General features: G+C 44.6%; 1 protein-coding gene across 1 annotated transcript in view; it reads right to left on the bottom strand.

Annotated features, from left to right (window-relative positions):
• Positions 1 to 2,221: 2,221 nt before the first annotated feature.
• Positions 2,222 to 20,218, bottom strand: part of LOC311101015 (pleckstrin homology domain-containing family M member 1-like) — a 33,282-nt gene continuing 15,285 nt past the window's right edge. Inside the window, exons 4-12 of the mRNA XM_084142022.1 lie at positions 9,987 to 10,637; positions 9,208 to 9,661; positions 8,766 to 8,943; positions 5,762 to 6,736; positions 5,499 to 5,644; positions 3,926 to 4,119; positions 3,631 to 3,694; positions 3,321 to 3,478; positions 2,222 to 3,213 (exon numbers count right to left, since the gene is read on the bottom strand). Of these exons, the coding sequence (XP_083998148.1) occupies positions 3,105 to 3,213; positions 3,321 to 3,478; positions 3,631 to 3,694; positions 3,926 to 4,119; positions 5,499 to 5,644; positions 5,762 to 6,736; positions 8,766 to 8,943; positions 9,208 to 9,661; positions 9,987 to 10,637 (2,929 nt within the window). The 3' untranslated portion in view covers positions 2,222 to 3,104. The remainder of the gene's footprint in view (positions 3,214 to 3,320; positions 3,479 to 3,630; positions 3,695 to 3,925; positions 4,120 to 5,498; positions 5,645 to 5,761; positions 6,737 to 8,765; positions 8,944 to 9,207; positions 9,662 to 9,986; positions 10,638 to 20,218) is intronic.

The raw sequence follows: 20,218 nt of genomic DNA, 5'->3' as shown, positions 1-20,218 counted from the left end.
GAGCCCCAGATCGAGGGAGATTATCAGTGGTCTTGTATGTCTTCCATTTCCTAATAATTGCTCCCACAGTTGATTTCTTCAAACAAAGCTGCTTACCTATTGCAGATTCAGTCTTCCCAGCCTGGTGCAGGTCTACAATTTTGTTTCTGGTGTCCTTTGACAGCTCTTTGGTCTTGGCCATAGTGGAGTTTGGAGTGTGACTGTTTGAGGTTGTGGACAGGTGTCTTTTATACTGATAACAAGTTCAAACAGGTGCCATTAATACAGGTAACGAGTGGAGGACAGAGGAGCCTCTTAAAGAAGAAGTTACAGGTCTGTGAGAGCCAGAAATCTTGCTTGTTTGTAGGTGACCAAATACTTATTTTCCACCATCATTTGCAAATAAATTCATTAAAAATCCTACAATGTGATTTTCTGGATTTTTTTTTCTCAATTTGTCTGTCATAGTTGACGTGTACCTATGATGAAAATTACAGGCCTCTCTCATCTTTTTAAGTGGGAGAACTTGCACAATTGGTGGCTGACTAAATACTTTTTTTCCCCACTGTATGTATGTGTATATACAGTGGGGGGAAAAAGTATTTAGTCAGCCACCAATTGTGCAAGTTCTCCCACTTAAAAAGATGAGAGAGGCCTGTAATTTTCATCATAGGTACACGTCAACTATGACAGACAAATTGAGAGAGAAAAAATCCAGAAAATCACATTGTAGGATTTTTAATGAATTTATTTGCAAATTATGGTGGAAAATAAGTATTTGGTCACCTACAAACAAGCAAGATTTCTGGCTCTCACAGACCTGTAACTTCTTCTTTAAGAGGCTCCTCTGTCCTCCACTCGTTACCTGTATTAATGGCACCTGTTTGAACTTGTTATCAGTATAAAAGACACCTGTCCACAACCTCAAACAGTCACACTCCAAACTCCACTATGGCCAAGACCAAAGAGCTGTCAAAGGACACCAGAAACTAAATTGTAGACCTGCACCATGCTGGGAAGACTGACTCTGCAATAGGTAGGCAGCTTGGTTTGATCAACTGTGGGAGCAATTATTAGGAAATGGAAGACATACAAGACCACTGATAATCTCCCTCGATCTGGGGCTCCAAGCAAAATCTCACCCTGTGGGGTCAAAATGATCACAAGAACGGTGAGCAAAAATCCCAGAACCACACGGGGGGACCTAGTGAATGACCTGCAGAGAGCTGGGACCAAAGTAACAAAGCCTACCATCAGTAACACACTATGCCGCCAGGGACTCAAATCCTGCAGTGCCAGACGTGTCCCCCTGCTTAAGCCAGTACATGTCCAGGCCCGTCTGAAGTTTGCTAGAGTGCATTTGGATGATCCAGAAGAGGATTGGGAGAATGTCATATGGTCAGATGAAACCAAAATATAACTTTTTGGTAAAAACTCAACTCGTCGTGTTTGGAGGACAAAGAATGCTGAGTTGCATCCAAAGAACACCATACCTACTGTGAAGCATGGGGGTGAAAAAAATCATGCTTTGGGGCTGTTTTTCTGCAAAGGGACCAGGACGACTGATCCGTGTAAAGGAAAGAATGAATGGGGCCATGTATCGTGAGATTTTGAGTGAAAACCTCCTTCATCAGCAAGGGCATTGAAGATGAAACGTGGCTGGGTCTTTCAGCATGACAATGATCCCAAACACACCGCCCGGGCAACGAAGGAGTGGCTTCGTAAGAAGCATTTCAAGGTCCTGGAGTGGCCTAACCAGTCTCCAGATCTCAACCCCATAGAAAATCTTTGGAGGGGGTTGAAAGTCTGTGTTGCCCAGCAACAGCCCCAAAACATCACTGCTCTAGAGGAGATCTGCATGGAGGAATGGGCCAAAATACCAGCAACAGTGTGTGAAAACCTTGTGAAGACTTACAGAAAACGTTTGACCTGTGTCATTGCCAACAAAGGGTATATAACAAAGTATTGAGAAACTTTTGTTATTGATCAAATACTTATTTTCCACCATAATTTGCTAATAAATTCATTAAAAATCCTACAATGTGATTTTCTGGAATTTTTTTCTCTCATTTTGTCTGTCATAGTTGACGTGTAACTATGATGAAAATTACAGGCCTCTCTCATCTTTTTAAGTGGGAGAACTTGCACAATTGGTGGCTGACTAAATAAATTTTTTCCCCACTGTATTATATCTTGGACAGAATAATGCTGCTTTATGTGGTCAGAACTTATCAGATGGTGATAACAGCAATACATTTATTAAGAAACTCTTCTTGTGAATGAATGGACTTGTATCAAGATCCAAGTAGTCACAAATGTTGACATTTGGCAAATAACACTCAATAATGACAATCTACGCTTTGACACTACAGTATTTAAAATCACAGTTTCTTCATTTACTTTTTGTGGTACGATTTCAGTGATGTTGCATGCTACACAATAATACAATCAATGGAACATGATGTTTGAGTGTAAAAGTTAAATACAAATGAAGGCACGATGTGTGAGAGTTTGCAAGTGCAGTCTTTTTGCAGGCCTATATATTTATCCCCTCTTGTGAAACTGGAAACAAGTGAATATTCCTTTTATGCGAGACAAGTGACTTCCTTCTTTGAGCTTCCCAGAATGTACAGAAATATACAGCGAGTGTTTACAGGAAACATGAAATAACTGGTTGAAAAAACACCACAAGCCCCCAACCAATGACAACATTAATGTATAAAAGTTAAATTTTTTGTTGTTGTATAAAGTAGATTCTTTGCATGATCCTTCACATTTGATTCCTTGGCTTGGACACTCAAGACGTAGAGCGAGTTAAGAGAGGTAAGAACATATCAGTGTGCTTCACCTTGTCAATCATGTCAATTCAATAGCAGAAACCTTTCTATATTAGTGCAAGTTGAGTAGCTCCTGGCTCTCACACTATCCAGTTCTGTTGGTCATGTTTGGTCTGTGGTCGGTACATACAGTCACACTTCCTAATTGCACTTGAGGTTAGTTCATGTAGAAAAAAAGAAACTAGAAGCAGGACATCAATGTCTGTTCTTGTCATTTGTCATTTCATAGGTCTCTGCAGCTACAGGAAGCCCACTGGGTCACACAAAGCAGTCCTGCAGGACAGCCGGTTAATCCTGCAGATCTCTCTCGAGGTACTGCTGAAGACGCAGGCATCGTGGACAGGAGGGCGACTGGGCCTTGCAGGTTGCGTGAAACATTGCCTTACACTCTTTACACCTGAGTGGGAGACAGAGAGAGAGTGTGTGGAGAGAAAGAGCGGGGGCGCTGATCACCTGAGTGATCACATCCCAATGTATTGAAGTGATAAGGGAACAGGGCCCTACCTGGCGGTGGTGTCAAACTGGAAGGGGAAGATGATGTCACTGGCGTGACAATTCTGGCAGATGTAGCCCTTCTGGGTGCAATGGTCACATTGTTGAATGTGGTTGGAGGCAAACCCGATCAACATATTAAAGTAGGCCTCATATGTTCCCTCCGCTATCTAAACACACACATGGAAAAATAGACAATTTAAGCTTATTAACTACATCTACTTGGTTTCTGGTGGTGTAGTTTTGCAGGTTAAGAATGTGTATTATTTCATTTAAAAGTGAAATGACTAACAGGTACGTAATGACTGTATATAGTAGATACCTGTTGTAAGTCCATGACACTGTAGAGATGGCTTGATTCTAACAGGTATGTCCTTAGGCCCAGTCTAGAGAAAAATAACACAATAGTTAGACAAAGTCAATAAAGGCTTATGTGGAAATAATCAATGCATTGCCTTTTGGCCCGAGTCTAGATCACATAAACAAAAGAATGACCTGGGATGACCGGAGTTCTCAGAAAGCAGGATCAATATGATCCAGCTCACTTTGATAAACTTGCATTTGACCCAGTTCTGCAATACAAAAATGACACACATACAAAAGTGGATCACACACACCTGGCCTGAATATTCTTGCATGCCCCACTGCGGCAGGTGAGCAGGTAGTTTCCTAGAAGCTGCAGCCTCTGTCTGAGGCTGTGTGCCTGGGCCATGGCCTCAACATGCTCCAACAGGTCAGGGTTCAAAAGGTGAAGGTTGAACAGGGGCTCATGTTCAATCTGAGACAGCAGCTTAAGGGCCTGTCTGGAGACCTACATGTACACAACCAGGGCAGATCAACAACAAGCACAAATAATATTGATCAAAGGAGAACTGGTTTAGTTCAATGTCAAAACAATAAAATAAAAAAAGAGACAAAACAATTACTAAACCAAAAAAAAGAAGTTATTTTTCCATAGATACGTGTGCAAATAAGAACAGAGTTCATACACATTTTGACAGATGGAATTCCAAGACTTCTCCATGAGTTTTAACCAAATGTCCATGACCAACAGTTGGCGGTGTCTCTATGTACGTATAAAAAAGTATGCGTAATGTGGTATCGACACTGGGAGGCTGCTCTCTGATCCCATGTACCATCTCCTGTCGTTGTGCAAGGCACTTAACCCCCCACAAAGTAGAATCCCTGTTAGGCAACTGTATAAAACACGTGGTCAACCCTCAGTCTGGAGAGCTACTGGGTGTGCAGGCTTTTGATCAAACCCTGCTCAAATCAGAGCCAGTTTATCAAGGTCCGGTTGAGCAGCTCATTTCTAAAATGTGGTTTGTTAGTGGGGGTAAGTGCTGTTATTGTAAAGTGGAATTGTCCAGGAGCAACAACGGCTCAGCCGCGAAGTGGTAGGCTCACACAAGCTCACAGAACGGGACCGCCAAGTGCTGAAGCGCGTAAAAATTGTCTGTCCTCGGTTGCAACACTCACTACCGAGTTCCAAACTGCCTCTGGTAGCAAAGTCAGCACAATAACTGTTTGTCGGGAGCTTCATGAAATGGGTTTCCATGGCAGAGCAGCCGCACACAAGCCTAAGAACACCATGCGCAATGCCAAGCGTCGGCTGGAGTGGTGTAAAGCTCGCCGCCATTGGACTCCGGAGCAGTGGAAACGCGTTCTCTGGAGTGATGAATCACACTTCACCATCTGGCAGTCCGACGGACAAATCTGGGTTTAGCGGATGCCAGAACGCTACCTGCCCCAATGCATAGTGCCAACTGTAATGTTTGGTGGAGGAGGAACAATGGTCTGGGGCTGTTTTTCACAATTCGGGCTAGCCCCCTTAGTTCCAGTGAAGGGAAATCTTAACGCTACAGCATACAATTACATTCTAGACGATTCTATGCTTCCAACTTTGTGGCAACAGTTTGGGGAAGGCCCTTTCCTGTTTCAGCATGACAATGCCCCCGTGCACAAAGCGAGGTCCATACAGAAATGGTTTCTCAAGATCAGTGTGGAAGAACTTGACTGGCCTGCACAGAGCCCTGACCTCAACCCCATCTAACACCTTTGGGATGAATTGGAACGGCGACTGGATTTTCATGACTATACGAACCCTGAAGAATAAAAAGCTTTAACAAGGATGTGCTTTGACACAAATGTTAGGTGTGTGTATGGTCCATAGACCCGTGAGACACTCACCTCTCGAGGCGTGAGGTCCCAGTTGTGCACCATGCGGGAGGGTATGGCGATGGCGTCACCCTGGTGACAAGAGTCGCAGTAGTACTTCCCTGAGAACTCGCACAGTCTGGCTTTTCCCCGGGAGACCCCCACCGGCTTTGGACAACCTGCAGAGAAGAATGGTGTTAATACATACTCTGTCTCTCCCAGTAACGGCATGGTAAGGGCAACTTAATAGAAACAAAAGTGTTGCCTGTTATTAGGTTGATGAGGTTCAGAGCTACCTGCACACTTGAAGCCCTGAAGGTCCAGCCCCTTCTCTGTGGGCACTGTACATAGATGGGCCAGCAGCACCCCGTCCCCCTTTAGTCTATGCTGCATCAGTCTGTGGATGTTCCCCCCTGCCCCAGGGGCTAACCCGGGGCTATCAGGCTCCCCGTCCTCTCGACTCTCCAGGAAGGAGTCCAGGGCTCCCCTGATGAGGCCCCTCCAGGCACGCGCCTCCTCAGGGCTCTTGGCCCTCAGCTTGAGCGTATCCCTGGTCGTTACAACCCTAAAGAAGGCTGGTCCCCCCAGAGAAACGTCTGGGACAACGTCCCGTATCCCCTCGATGGGGTGGGAACATTGCAGCACCTTCCGCCCATCCTGCACCCGGAAGCCATTGAGAGTCTCTAAGGAGAGGGAGAAGACCAGCGGAGTCCAGTTGCGAGCCTCTGCTTCCTGGGATAGGTACAGCACCGCCTCCTTAATGGCGTCTGACTCAGGGTCTGTGGGACGCGTCCAGTCTAGCTCAAGTGGCGGCTGCTGCTCCTGCTGCTCAACCGCAGTACCCCCTCGCTCGGGACTGGTGGGTACGGAGGGGGACGAAGGGGAAGATTTTGGGGGCTCTTCCAGGATGACACTGCTGTCAGTGGGCTGCAGCACCTCTGAATGGTTGTCAAGGCAGTGCAGCGGGCGGCACTTGTTGACGGCCTCGGCGATGCGGTCCACCCAGTCCTCTGCCTCGTCGTGGTTGGCTGCCCGCAGGTAGAGCCTCTTCCCGGGGAAGGCCAGGTCGAAGCGGCCCTCGGCCGAGGTGATGCGGGCGTCTTCGCAACGCAGCAGGGAGCAGTTGTCACAGCAGGTGCGCTCCTCTGCATTCAGGTAGAGGCGGAACTCGAAGGGCGAGAGCTCGCAGTAGTAGTCGCGCCACATGCCCACTGCGCCCCGCCGCTCCAGATGGCCCAGCTTCAGCAGCCCACGGAAAGGGTTGGACAGGCCTGAAGGATGGAGAGGAAGAGTGAAAGAGAAAAGGGAGGGAATGAAAGAGCGAGTGAAGTCAAGGACGCTATTGAAAAACTGCACAACAGATCTCTAAAGTGTGTGGGCCTTATTTCTGTCCAGATAAAACTTTGCTAATGACACTCAACCGGTATAACAGGTTTTATTGTAACACGAAAACGCAGTGCAAGAATGATATTCAACACAGAAGTTTAACCCCTTAAACTTGTGGTAATTGGCCTATATGGATAGGGCTGAATTGAAATGTTTCTTACAAAATAAATATGGACAGCATATGCATTACCATAGTAGCAATTAAAAGGGAACAGTTTGGAGAATATGGGAAAATTATTAGGCTAAAAGGTGAGGACACAACAGTTCACCTGACACAAGACTGAATCCAAACATTACACTGTTGATTTTATGTGGATTTAACATTTACTGTACTTTTCGGATACATTCAAAATACCCTGGATACATTCAGTAACATGATAAGAATATTTTAGGAACATTTGGGGTAGGTGCAACATAAGACAAAAAAAGGGATTGAGTAAGAGGTCTAACTGGTGTTCCCAAGTGGCTGCACACCTCTCCAAAGTCATTTCAATGCACTTTTATGACTCAAAGAAGAGTCTTCAACTAGAAGCTGCTTTTATGAGTTCTTCTAGCTGTGTCATGGAAGAACTAGCGCAAGCACACTTGTAGTTGTTTTGAACACAGCCCTGCATACCCACCTTAACACAATTTCTGTTGTTGTTTACGCAATCCAAAAACCATCTGGGTCAGGTGGGCAATTTGAAAGCTTGTTCTATTGCCAACATGACTAGCTGATTCTAAAATACAATCTTACAGTGTTAGGCTTTCACAATGCAATTCCGAGAAGCAATACAACAAAGATAGGCTCATTCTATAAACGTTGATATTGTATATTACATGAGATTTATGATATAGAAATGTGAAATGCACATTTGAACTCACAGGTGTTTGGCTGGCTTGTATGACATCAAAGCGGTATTTATTATAATCCTCAACGTCTCATCTTTAAAAATACATCGAGTTCTCATATTAATTTACAGCATTTCCCTCACTCAGACAACAACAAATGTGCCAAAGTTGCCCAACTAGCAGGAGGGAGGGGGGCAACTTCTTGTCACTCACGCTGCTCAAGTTCAGAATGGCTGTCAGTCAAAACCCATGCAGATCTGTGAAGCGGAGAACCTGAGCTCTGACATTGTGTATAGCATGCCACTGCGTTCCACTTTAGGCGCTTCTCAAATCAAATCTGATTTGTCACATGCGCCGAATACAACAGGTGTAGACCTTACTGTGAAATGCTTACTTACAAGCCCTTAACCAACAATGCAGTTTTAAGAAAAATAAGAGTTAAGAAAATATATACTAAATAAACGAAAGTTTAAAAAAAATGAAGAGTAACAATAAGAGACGGTGGCAGAAACATTATGTACAAAATAAGCTACAAACCACGCGAAAGATAGCCCGTAAAACGGCAGCTATCTCCTCTGGCGCGATTGAAATCAGAGTCAAAATCTGCCATTTTCAACCCGTATATGGGTTCGAGTGTAAAGGGCTACACATACTGTATCAAAAGGAGGAAGTACCAACAAGATAATTATAAATAGGTTATCTGAAGTTGTAAGCAAAAATGAGGAAGCACATACCAAGAAGGTAAGACAGAATTCATGTACATTACTGATAGAGGCATTCAAAAGTTCTCACTGACAGGGCTTGAGCCTTGATATTTGTTTCACATTAATGGAAGTTGTGGACTGTCCAATGACTCACAAACATTGTCATTGAACAAACAAATCTTTGTTTCATCTTGCTTCTCTTAAACTGAAGTGTGACAAAAACCAGAACAATGGATGAAAACTCCTTTGGCATACTGTCACCTCAGGACCAAGGCCACTCTTATGGTTGTGGTTGAGCACTGGTTACAACAGACTGCATCACAAGGTGTGTGTTCAAGAAGTGGTAGAAGTTGTGGTGTCCCTGCTTTTGGGAGCTCACCTATCTGCCTGCGGTGAACCACGCTGGGGGGAGACTGGGGGGTCTCGGGCTCTGGGGGGGGAGAGGTCAATCCGTTCACACAAGCTGGGCCAGACCGTAGCAAAGACTCATCGGGGTCAACCAGTTTCTCAAGGTGTGGCTTATAGATGTCATCCTCAGAGATCCAGGAGTGGGAATGCTGAGAAAGGGAAGATAGGTCTTACTTAGTGATGATTGGTGGCTAATTGAGCAAATCTTGAAATATAATTGTTGTTTCAGCTTGTAACCATATAAATCCACAGATGCTTTATAATTTAGCAAAACTTTGCACAATATGACTGCAAAGGTCAAGGAGAACTCAAAGAACTTAAGGTCGGGTCAATCACATATGAGGAGTGAGTCAGACTGAGTCTGATGAAGAGAATGAGAGAGAGACAGAGAGAAAAAAAGAGATTCAACTTACTGTGATTGAGTCTGTAGACACCCTCCTGCTAAGCACGCTGGTAGTGCGGGGTAGGTTCGTGTGGGCTGAAGGCTCCGAGGTGCTCTTAGCAGAATCTTCTGTCTTTTTCTCCCGTGGCGTCTCTGTGACAGGCAGGTGAGGAGTTGTCGCTGTTCTCTCCACACAGTCACTGTGACTGGAGGGCACTTCATTGTGCGAGTACACTTCGGCGGGGACATCAAAGTGCACTTCGGAAGGGACATGGGTCTCAGTGGAAGGTTCCTCCTGGTCTGACCCCACTGAAGCAGGGTTAGAAGAGCCAGTGAGAGGTGTGAATGGCCCCTGGGTCTCGCTATCAGAGCCGCTGAAGGCCGTGTTCTCTGAGAGGTGGTCTGCGCCCGGAGTGGAAACGTACGAATCCTCGCGCATGGAGTCCTGACTGGAGTTGGCACTCTCCCTGAAGTCTGCCAGAACACTGCAGAGTTACAGAAAGTAGGAGATGTCAGAGGTCGACAGAAATCACCAAATGAAACGAGGGACAACGTGTTAGAAAGTTCCTTTATCTAAGTACTTAACTCATTTCTGTACACATTGTTAGTTGAAGCATGTTGCTTACATCACCACAGTTGCGGTGGATTTCATTCTTGCGTGGGTACGCCTACAGGCATTGACTGCAATTTGCTTTGGATAAAAGCATCTGCTAAATGTCTTAAGGGTTTGGAGATTAACCATGGCTGTGATTCAAAGGGCCTCAATTCTTCGGGCAGGCACACTGACCCACACTCACACACACAACTTACTCTTTAAGAGGCCTCTTGGCATTGCCATTGTTCTCCAGTTTGGCGGAGCTCTCCAGGTCACATGGCCAGGGCTCCTTGTCTGGGCTCTTGGGGTCGTGACCCTGCAGCAGACTGTCTGAGCTTAGGCTGGAGGAGAGCTGAGATGACCCTGTGGTGTCCAGGCTCAAATTAGAAGAATTCAGAGGGGTCCTACCCCCTGAGACACCCCCAATCCCCCTCCCCAGCACCCCTAACCCCTCTTGCTGCACTTCGACCATATCTGACCCGCCGGATGACTGCGACACCGTATCCCAGGATTCCTTGCTTTTGGTGAGACCGGGGAGGTCGAGACCGTCAGCCTGGGTGGCGGGGCAGAGGCCGGCCAGAGCCAGAGGGGTGGTGGTCCACTCGTTGAGCACGGCCGACTTGTACGAAAGGTTGAAGATCAGGGAGGCCAGGCCCTGGATATAACTGAGCAGCACCTCACGCTCCTCAGGGTCCAGGAGCAGGGCGGTGGGCTGGTAGTGGGCCTGCAGTTTGGAGCCCTCACGGAACAGGGAGGCCAGGTAGCACTCCATCAGGCCGTGGTTGAGGGCCAGCCGCAGCCAGGCCCGGCAGCGACCCACGTCCGTACCCACGAAGCTCAGCTTCTCCAACTCCGTGATCACGTCACTGAGGGCACCAGGAGGAGACATTACATAATTTGTCATTACAGATAATCGTTTCATGTACAGTATACAGTACACATATTGCAACAATACACATCTACAGCAAGCTACACCATCTGATCTTAAACCTTTATTATTGTCATTCTGCTTAACCACTGTAAACAGGGTATCTGCAGGGTCCAAGAACTTTAATTTAAGACCTTTTTAATGCCACTTGGAATGCAATTTAATACCAATTTTGAGGTCTACCTAAGCCACACCTGCTAATATTCCTCTCCAGAAATGAGCCCCAAAATTTGTTTTTTTTTAGGGCTGGCTCTTTCACCACAGGCTATAGCCTTCATGGCTCATATTATCAAGAAGGTGTACCATTTTAGCAATGTACATTCTCCTGTAGCCTAACGGATGTAGTAGCATAGTGGTTGGCTATAGATGGCTGAACAGCACTTTTCAATCAGATGTGGCAGCGCTACACCACTTGATATAGTTTAGCCTAATAACATACACTGCTCAAAAAAATAAAGGGAACACTTAAACAACACAATGTAACTCCAAGTCAATCACACTTCTGTGAAATCAAACTGTCCACTTAGGAAGCAACACTGATTGACAATACATTTCACATGCTGTTGTGCAAATGGAATAGACAACAGGTGGAAATTATAGGCAATTAGCAAGACACCCCCAATAAAGGAGTGGTTTTGCAGGTGGTGACCACAGACCACTTCTCAGTTCCTATGCTTCCTGGCTGATGTTTTGGTCACTTTTGAATGCTGGCGGTGCTTTCACTTTAGTGGTAGCATGAGACGGAGTCTACAACCCACACAAGTGGCTCAGGTAGTGCAGCTCATCCAGGATGGCACATCAATGCGAGCTGTGGCAAGAAGGTTTGCTGTGTCTGTCAGCGTAGTGTCCAGAGCATGGAGGCGCTACTAGGAGACAGGCCAGTACATCAGGAGACGTGGAGGAGGCCGTAGGAGGGCAACAACCCAGCAGCAGGACCGCTACCTCCGCCTTTGTGCAAGGAGGAGCAGGAGGAGCACTGCCAGAGCCCTGCAAAATGACCTCCAGCAGGCCACAAATGTGCATGTGTCTGCTCAAACGGTCAGAAACAGACTCCATGAGGGTGGTATGAGGGCCCGACGTCCACAGGTGGGGGTTGTGCTTACAGCCCAACACCGTGCAGGACGTTTGGCATTTGCCAGAGAACACCAAGATTGGCAAATTCGCCACTGGCGCCCTGTGCTCTTCACAGATGAAAGCAGGTTCACACTGAGCACATGTGACAGACGTGACAGAGTCTGGAGACGCCGTGGAGAACGTTCTGCTGCCTGCAACATCCTCCAGCATGACCGGTTTGGCGGTGGGTCAGTCATGGTGTGGGGTGGCATTTCTTTGGGGGGGCCACACAGCCCTCCATGTGCTCGCCAGAGGTAGCCTGACTGCCATTAGGTACCGAGATGAGATCCTCAGACCCCTTGTGAGACCATATGCTGGTGCGGTTGGCCCTGGGTTCCTCCTAATGCAAGACAATGCTAGACCTCATGTGGCTGGAGTGTGTCAGCAGTTCCTGCAAGAGGAAGGCATTGATGCTATGGACTGGCCCGCCCGTTCCCAGACCTGAATCCAATTGAGCACATCTGGGACATCATGTCTCGCTCCATCCACCAACGCCACGTTGCACCACAGACTGTCCAGGAGTTGGCGGATGCTTTAGTCCAGGTCTGGGAGGAGATCCCTCAGGAGACCATCCGCCACCTCATCAGGAGCATGCCCAGGCGTTGTAGGGAGGTCATACAGGCACGTGGAGGCCACACACACTACTGAGCCTCATTTTGACTTGTTTTTTTGACATTACATCAAAGTTGGATCATCCTGTAGTGTGGTTTTCCACTTTAATTTTGAGGGTGACTCCAAATCCAGACCTCCATGGGTTGATAAATTTGATTTCCATTGATAATTTTTGTGTGATTTTGTTGTCAGCACATTCAACTATGTAAAGAAAAAAGTATTTAATAAGATTATTTCATTCATTCAGATCTAGGATGTGTTATTTTAGTGTTCCCTTTATTTTTTTGAGCAGTGTATATCAACGGAAAGCGTTAAAAAGAGGTGCTGTTTTTTTGGACCGATTTGCCTAACGATTTGTCAACTCGCGCACAATTTCTCCGTCCTTGACATCGGAGTGCTGCTGCTGGCTCTTTGCGTGTCTTGACCAATCAGTCACGGAAACTGCAGGTTGTGCAGGTCGTGCACAACACACAAAGCTCAAGGCTCCATACCACTTTCCTCCGGTATTTATTTCGCAAGCGTGATAACACAACACTCCAGACACAAGCAAAAACTTGGACATAAATGTAGCAGCCTATACACCTAAACATTAGCGACCTGACATGCTGTATAAGTAAGCATTTCACTGTAATGTCTGCACCTGTTGTATTCGGCGCATGTGACCAATAAAATTTGATTTGATTTGAAACGATACTATTTTTCAGCCTGATCAACTGTAGGCTACTAACAGCAGCAGCTGCATAGTCTAGCCTACTATGCACCCTGTCCCTCTGGCAAGGGTAAACAAAGCCGTAAGTTACCGCTGGTAACGTTGTGTACGCTATTTAAAGGCCATTTGTTTGTGAGGAAATGTGAATAATAATAATTGAATTTGTAAAGCGCTTTTCTCACACCTAAGGTGCTGAAGAAAAAATGTAATAATAAAAACAATCCAAAACACAGAACATTGTAAGCAGACAACAACAAAGCCATATAGTGGTGTGGTCAGATCCAGTGGACAGGAGAACAGAATTAACATGGGTCCTTGAAAGCTTTTCTGAACAGCTCCATCTTTAGCTGTGCCTTAAACGAGGCCAGAGACTCTGCAGCCCTGACATAATTGGATCAAATTTGGTTTATATTCAAATTTGGGCTGACTAGGCTACCTAGACTTTTTCGATCCAAAATGATTAAGTGGAATGAATTAATAAATACAATAGCTGACATGGACTGTGAGTTCATTTTTTATTAGGCCTGCAGTTGCATAGGCATAAGGCAGGACTACACGATGCAAACCTGCATAAAGCAAGCTCTGCCCTATGAGTTTATTGTCCAATCATGTTGCTTTCTCTGTGCCTGTGTACAGGAAACACCCCTAGTCCTTCTTTAAAATATAATTAATATGAACAAGTACAAGGTTGCTGCAGTTCGACAGGGGTTTCATCCTCCACAAGGCCAGGAGTAAAAAAACCTTGTGACCTGATTAGAAAAACTCAGGTCTCATCATGGCCCACATTAAACCTTTTTAAAACAGATCATGTCATACCGTATAAGGCCCGGAGTTTTACCTGGTTAGGTAACCAGATCAGGAAAAACTACGGGCCCCAGAATTTTTTCTCGCTACACCATTCTGGGACCTGTGGTGCCACCTCTGGCATGGGATTACCCATAAAATAAAATGTTATTGGTCGCATACACATATTTAGAAGATGTTATTGCGGGTGTAGCGAAATGCTTGTGTTCCTAGCTCCAACAGTGCAGTAATATCTAACAATTCACAGGAATCTAAGAGTAAAAGAATGGAATTAAGAAATATTAGGACGAGCAATGTCGGAGTCCGGACTATAAATAAATATATATACACAGTGCATTCAGAAAGTATTCAGACCCGTTGACTTTTTCCACATTGTTACATTACCGCCTTATTCTAAAATTAAAAAAGAATCCTCATCAATCTACGCACAATACCCCATAATGACTAAGCGAAAACAGATTTTTTGAAATGTTTGCAAATATATAAAAAATAAAACGGAAATATCTTATTTATATAAGTATTCAGACCCTTTGCTATGAGACTCGAAAATTGAGCTCAGGTGCAGCCTGTTTCCATTGACCATCCTTGAGATGTTTCTACAACTTGATTAAGTCCACCTGTGGTAAATTCAATTGATTGGACATGATTTGGAAAGGCACACACCTGTCTATATAAGGCCCCACAGTTGACATTGCATGTCAGAGCAAAAACCAAGCCATAAGATCGAAGGAATTGTCCGTAGAGCTCCGAGACAGGATTGTGTCGAGGCACAGATCTGGGGAAGGGTACCAAAACATTTCTGCAGCATTGAAGGTCCCCAAGAACACAGTGGCCTCCATCATTCTTAAATGGAAAAGGTTTGGAACCACTAAGACTCTTCCTAAAACTAGTCGCCCTGCCAAACTGAGCAATCGGGGGAGAAGGGCCTTGGTCAGGGAGGTGACCAAGAACCTGATGGTCACTCTGACAGAGCTCCAGAGTTCCTCTGTGGTGATGGGAGAACCTTCCAGAAGGACAACCATCTCTGAAGCACTCCACCAATCAGGCCTTTATGGTAGAGTGGCCAGACGGAAGCCACTCCTCAGTAAAAGGCACGACAGCCCGCTTGGAGTTTGCATAAAGGCACCAAAAAGGACTCTCAGACCATGAGAAACAAGAATCTCTGGTCTGATGAAACCAAGATTGAACTCTTTGGCCTGAATGCCAAGCGTCACATCTGGAGGAAACGTGGCACCATCCCTACGGTGAAGCATGGTGGTGGTGGCAGCATCATACTGTGAGGATGTTTTTCAGCGGCAGGGACTGGGATACTAGTCAGGATCGAGGGAAAGATGAACGGAGCAAAGTACAGAGAGAGCCTTGATAAAAAACCTGCTCCAGAGCGCTCAGGACCTCAGATTGGGCCGAAGGTTCACCTTCCAACAGGACAATGATCCAACAAGACAACGCAGGAGTCGCTTCGGGACAAGTCTCTAAATGTCCTTGAGTGGCCCAGCCAGAGCCCGGACTTGAACCCGATCGAACATCTCTGGAGAGACCTGGAAATAGCTGTGCAGTGACGCTCCCCATCCAACCTGAGAGCGCTTGAGAGGATCTGCAGAGAAGAATGGTAAAAACTCCCCAAATACAGGTGTGCCAAGCTTGTAGCGTCATACCCAAGAAGACTCAAGGCTGTAATATCTGCCAAAGGTGCTTCAACAAAGTACTTAGTAAAGAGTCTGAATACTTATGTAAATGTAGTATTTCTAAAAACCTGTTTTTGCTTTGTCATTATGAAGTATTGTGTGTAGATTGATGAGGGGGAAAAACAATTTTATCCATTTTAGAATAAGGCTGTAACGTAACAAAATGTGGAAAAAGTCGTCAAAGTCTGTTTATTTTTATCATAAAAAAAACTCTCCTAGTCCTTGCCGATGACAAGCATACCCGTAACATGATGCAGCCTCCACCATGCTTGAGAATATGAAGAGTGGTACTCAGTGATGTGTTGTGTTGGATTTGCCCAAACATAACACTTTGTATTCAGGACATAAAGTTCATTTCTTTGCCACATTCTTTGCAGTTTTACTTTAGTGCCTTATTACACCATGATGCATGTTTATTCTGTACTGGCTTCCTTTTCACTCTGTCATTTAGGTTAATATTATGGAGTAACTATACTGAACAAAAATATGAATGCAACATGTAAAATGTTGGTCACATGTTTCATGAGCTGAAATGAAAGATCCCAGAAATGTTCCATGTGCACAAAAAGTGTATTTCTCTCAAATTTTGTGCGCAAATTTGTTTACATCCCCATTAGTGAGCATTTCTCCTTTGCCAAGATAATCCATCCATCTGACAGGTGTGGCATATCAAGAAGCTGATTAAACAGCATGATCATTACACAGGGGCTGGGGACAATAAAAGGCCAATCTAAAATGTGCAGTTGTGTCACACAACACAATGCCACAGATGTCTGAAGTTTTGAGGGAGCGTGCAATTGGCATGCTGACTGCAGGAACGTCCACCAGAGCTGTTGTCAGAGAATTTAATGTTCATTTCTCTACCATAAGCCACCTCCAATGTCATTTTAGAGAATTTGGCAGTATGTCCAACTGGCCTCACAACCGCAGACCACGTGTAACCACACCAGCCCAGGACCTCTGCTTATTCACCTGCAGGATCATCTGAGACCAGCCACCCGGACAGCTGATGAAACTGAGGAGTATTTCTGTCTGTAATAAAGCCCTTTTGTGGGGAAAAACTAATTCTGATTAGCTGGGCCTGGCTCGCCAGTGGGTGAGCCTGGCTCCCAAGTGGGTGGGCCTATGCCCTCCTAGGCCAACCCATGGCTGCGCCCCTGCCCAATCATGTGAAATCTATAGATTAGGGCCTAATGTATTTATTTAAGTTGACTGATTTCCTTATATGAATTGTAACTCAGTAAAATCGTTAATTGTTGCGTTTATATTTTTGTTTAGTATACAATGTTGCTGATCCATCCTGAGTTCTCCTAACACAGCGATTCAACTTTGTAACTGTTTTAAAGTCACCATTGGCCTCATGGTGAAATCCGGGAGTGGTTTCCTTCCTCTCCGGCAACTGAATTAGGAAGGACGCCTGTATCTTTGTAGTGACTGGGTGTATTGATACACCATCCAAAGGGTAATTAATAACTTCACCATGCTCAAAGGGATATTCAATGTCTGCTTTTTTCATTTTTACCCATCTACCAATAGGTGCCCGTCTTTGCGAGGCATTGGAAAACTTCCCTGGCCTTTGTGGTTGAATCTGTGTTTGATATTCACTGCTCGACTAAGTGGCCTTAGAGATAATTGTATGTGTGGGATACAGAGATGAGGTATTCCTAACAAAAAAAATGGTAAACACTATTATTGCACACAGAGTTAGTCCATGCAACTTATTAAGTGACTTGTTAAGCACATTTTTACTCCTGAAATTAGTCTTGCCATAACAAAGGAGTTGAATACTTATTGACTCAAGACAATTAATTTGACTCAACTTTCTAAAAACATAATTCCACTGTAACATTTTGGGTTATTGTGTGTAGGCCAGTGACCCAAAAAATCTAAACGTAATCCATTTAAAATTCAGGCTGTAACCCAACACAATGTGGAAAAAGTCAAGGGGTTGAATAGTTTCTGAAGGCACTGTACTTTCATTGCAGGAAGCAGGTTAATGAACATTACTGTTGACCAAATAATAGTTTTAGAACAAAAATGTACAGGACGTTGTGTAGCCTAATCACTGACGTAAGCAAAATTGCTTCGGTAAGAGGAGGGCAATGTTAGGGTCGTAAATGTTCGGTTTTTTGTTCCAGCTCTAGTTAGTGTTGTTGTCTATCAAATTGTATAGGCTACCGTGCGCTCTCCTCTGTCCAATCAGTTCTTTAAACGGCCTGTCCAATCAGTTCTTTCACGGGACCTCCTATGTGTATAAAGCATTTTTTTAATGGGTGTTATATTAAAGACCAAAGGCGGCGCGTGAATTTCAAGTTTGGGAAAGCTTCTAATTTATCCTACCATTTCTACCGATCTGTGTGACAGTTAGGATTTTTATATGGGCATTTTAGTGGAACAGTTGCATTTAAATAATAACGTTTTATTTTCTCAAAATCATTGTCACATGGTTAATCATAAAAATCTGAATGAAAATGATAAAAATCTTTCAAATTCAACTAATGAGAGAGCACCAGCCTCTGCCATACGGACACATTGATACACCGTGATCCATTGGTGGCTAAAGAAATGAGCGCATGGAACTCAAAGATATCCTATAGGCCAATGCAGAAGTAGGCCTATAACTTCCATCATCAACTAAGTAAAATACATAGGCCTAAAGCTGACAAATAAAAACAGTAGAAAATATCCTGATGAAAGTTCAGGTTCTTTCAATCGCATACTCCGCCTGTCTGCCTCCCTTTCTATCTGTCTTGACTTTAGCTATTGCTAGTGAAGTGCAACATTGTATCAAATCAATCAACTTGGTCCGGCCCCGAAGCTGTCGCTAGCAAACATTCTACACTGTATCAACTTGCCTATTCCGGGACCTCAGAGTTTTCCGCGAAAGTGAGCTTGGGACAAATAGATGTTTTTGTGCATGGGAAAAATATTCAGGTATTTTATGACGTTTCCACTGGATATATGGGATCATCAGATCATGTTATTTTGCTCTTTTCAAACTCGTAAATGATGGTTATGAAATAAACCAAAACTTGTTTCACACAAGTGTAGCAGGTTGTGAACTCTGCAAACAACGTTTCCACTCCGAGAATGAGAACAGTAAATTACAAATTAATACATGCATTAACAGAAAACAATGTAACCAAATGACAGGGATTAACGGTACATTTACTAGGCCTACTTGTGACATACTTAATGGGGAGTTTATTAAAATAAACAATCAAAGGGCAAACAATTCACACAATGAAACAATTAAATGTGCAAGAATTGGCGGGAGACAACTGAGTGCATTCTGGAGAGCTGAGTGTATGTATTCTGGAGAGACGCGCCATATCTTAGCCACACAACCCTCCCCTTCTTTTTGTCTCAACATTTTCAAATATTATACTCAAGATACATTATCTTAACACATATTTTAGATGTTTTCACTGACAGCCACAACTCAATAATCAGCTAGGCTTATTGCTACACGCTTCCCAAATTGCGGATTTGGAAAAATCCACAGCTATTAATTTTTTTGGCTAATGATCCTCTGTGGCTAACTCATGCTCTCTGGTGAAGTATTTTGAATTATTTTGTTTAGACAGGAGTAATTATACAATTTACTTTAGGGGAAGCCAGCATCCGACCAGTGCACTGTGCACCTGCCAACTTTTCTTTACAATTCGCAAGTGGCTGTTACCAGAGATCTGTATATAATGACGAGAGGCTCATGTCTACGCCCTAACAATGGGAGTCGTTGTCCCAAAGGCGGGAAGGCAGGCGACAAGTTTAGGTCTGCATATTAAGCCCATAGAAACGCATTGGCCTTATTCTTGACAGATTTTGGCGAGATTGAGCCCTCTCGCTTCGCCTCTTCCCCTCTGCTGAAACTATCTCACCGGAAAAAGCATCCGAGCGAGCGAAACAGCGCCCCTCTGTCTTACTATATGTAGCCCATGTATCTGATGCTGTCTGGACAAAAAGAGTATGACATGCCATACACTTTTTGTCCAGACTAGAGGTCTTCACGGATCCACCTGTACCCGAATACCTGAGACCCGATCGGGCCCGGATCCAGAATTCTAAATAATGTCACGGGTCTGGGTCGGTTCTGATATGATTGTCGTGGGTCTTGGGTATGTGTAATTTTAACTGACTTGTCTGGAAGGACCCGTACAGATCAGAACGCGACTGATGCAGTAGAGCGAGATAAATTGTATAATGTATGCTGCTGGTCTTTTCACGAGAGTGGTGTGTGGCGCGTGTAGCTTGTTATTGTTGGCCAACTAGAAGTCTTCAAAGCGGCAATAGGCCACAGTCATAGAGCCTCCGTGTGTGGCAAAAGTTAGGAGATTACGGAATTAAAAGTTTAAAGGAGAAGGATAGGCTACAATGACCAAGAGCCAACAAGTAGGCTACTATACTTAATATTCTGAATGGAGTTGTTATTTGTAACTGTAGGACGAGAAAGCGCATGCAGACTCAATTAGCCTAGCTAGTTAGCTATCTTAAACAGCTTCTCCCGGTTTAATGCAGTCAAGACAGGTACTACGTAATCATATTGGATGATAAATAACGGTTTGTGCTATCTGGGATTCTGGGGACGTCCCTTCC

Source organism: Coregonus lavaretus, assembly GCF_964263955.1.
Source record: "Coregonus lavaretus genome assembly, chromosome: 25".
Lineage (NCBI taxonomy): Eukaryota > Metazoa > Chordata > Actinopteri > Salmoniformes > Salmonidae > Coregonus > Coregonus lavaretus.
The sequence above is the reverse complement of the archived record's forward strand: the minus strand, read 5'-3'. Positions and strand labels throughout refer to the sequence as shown.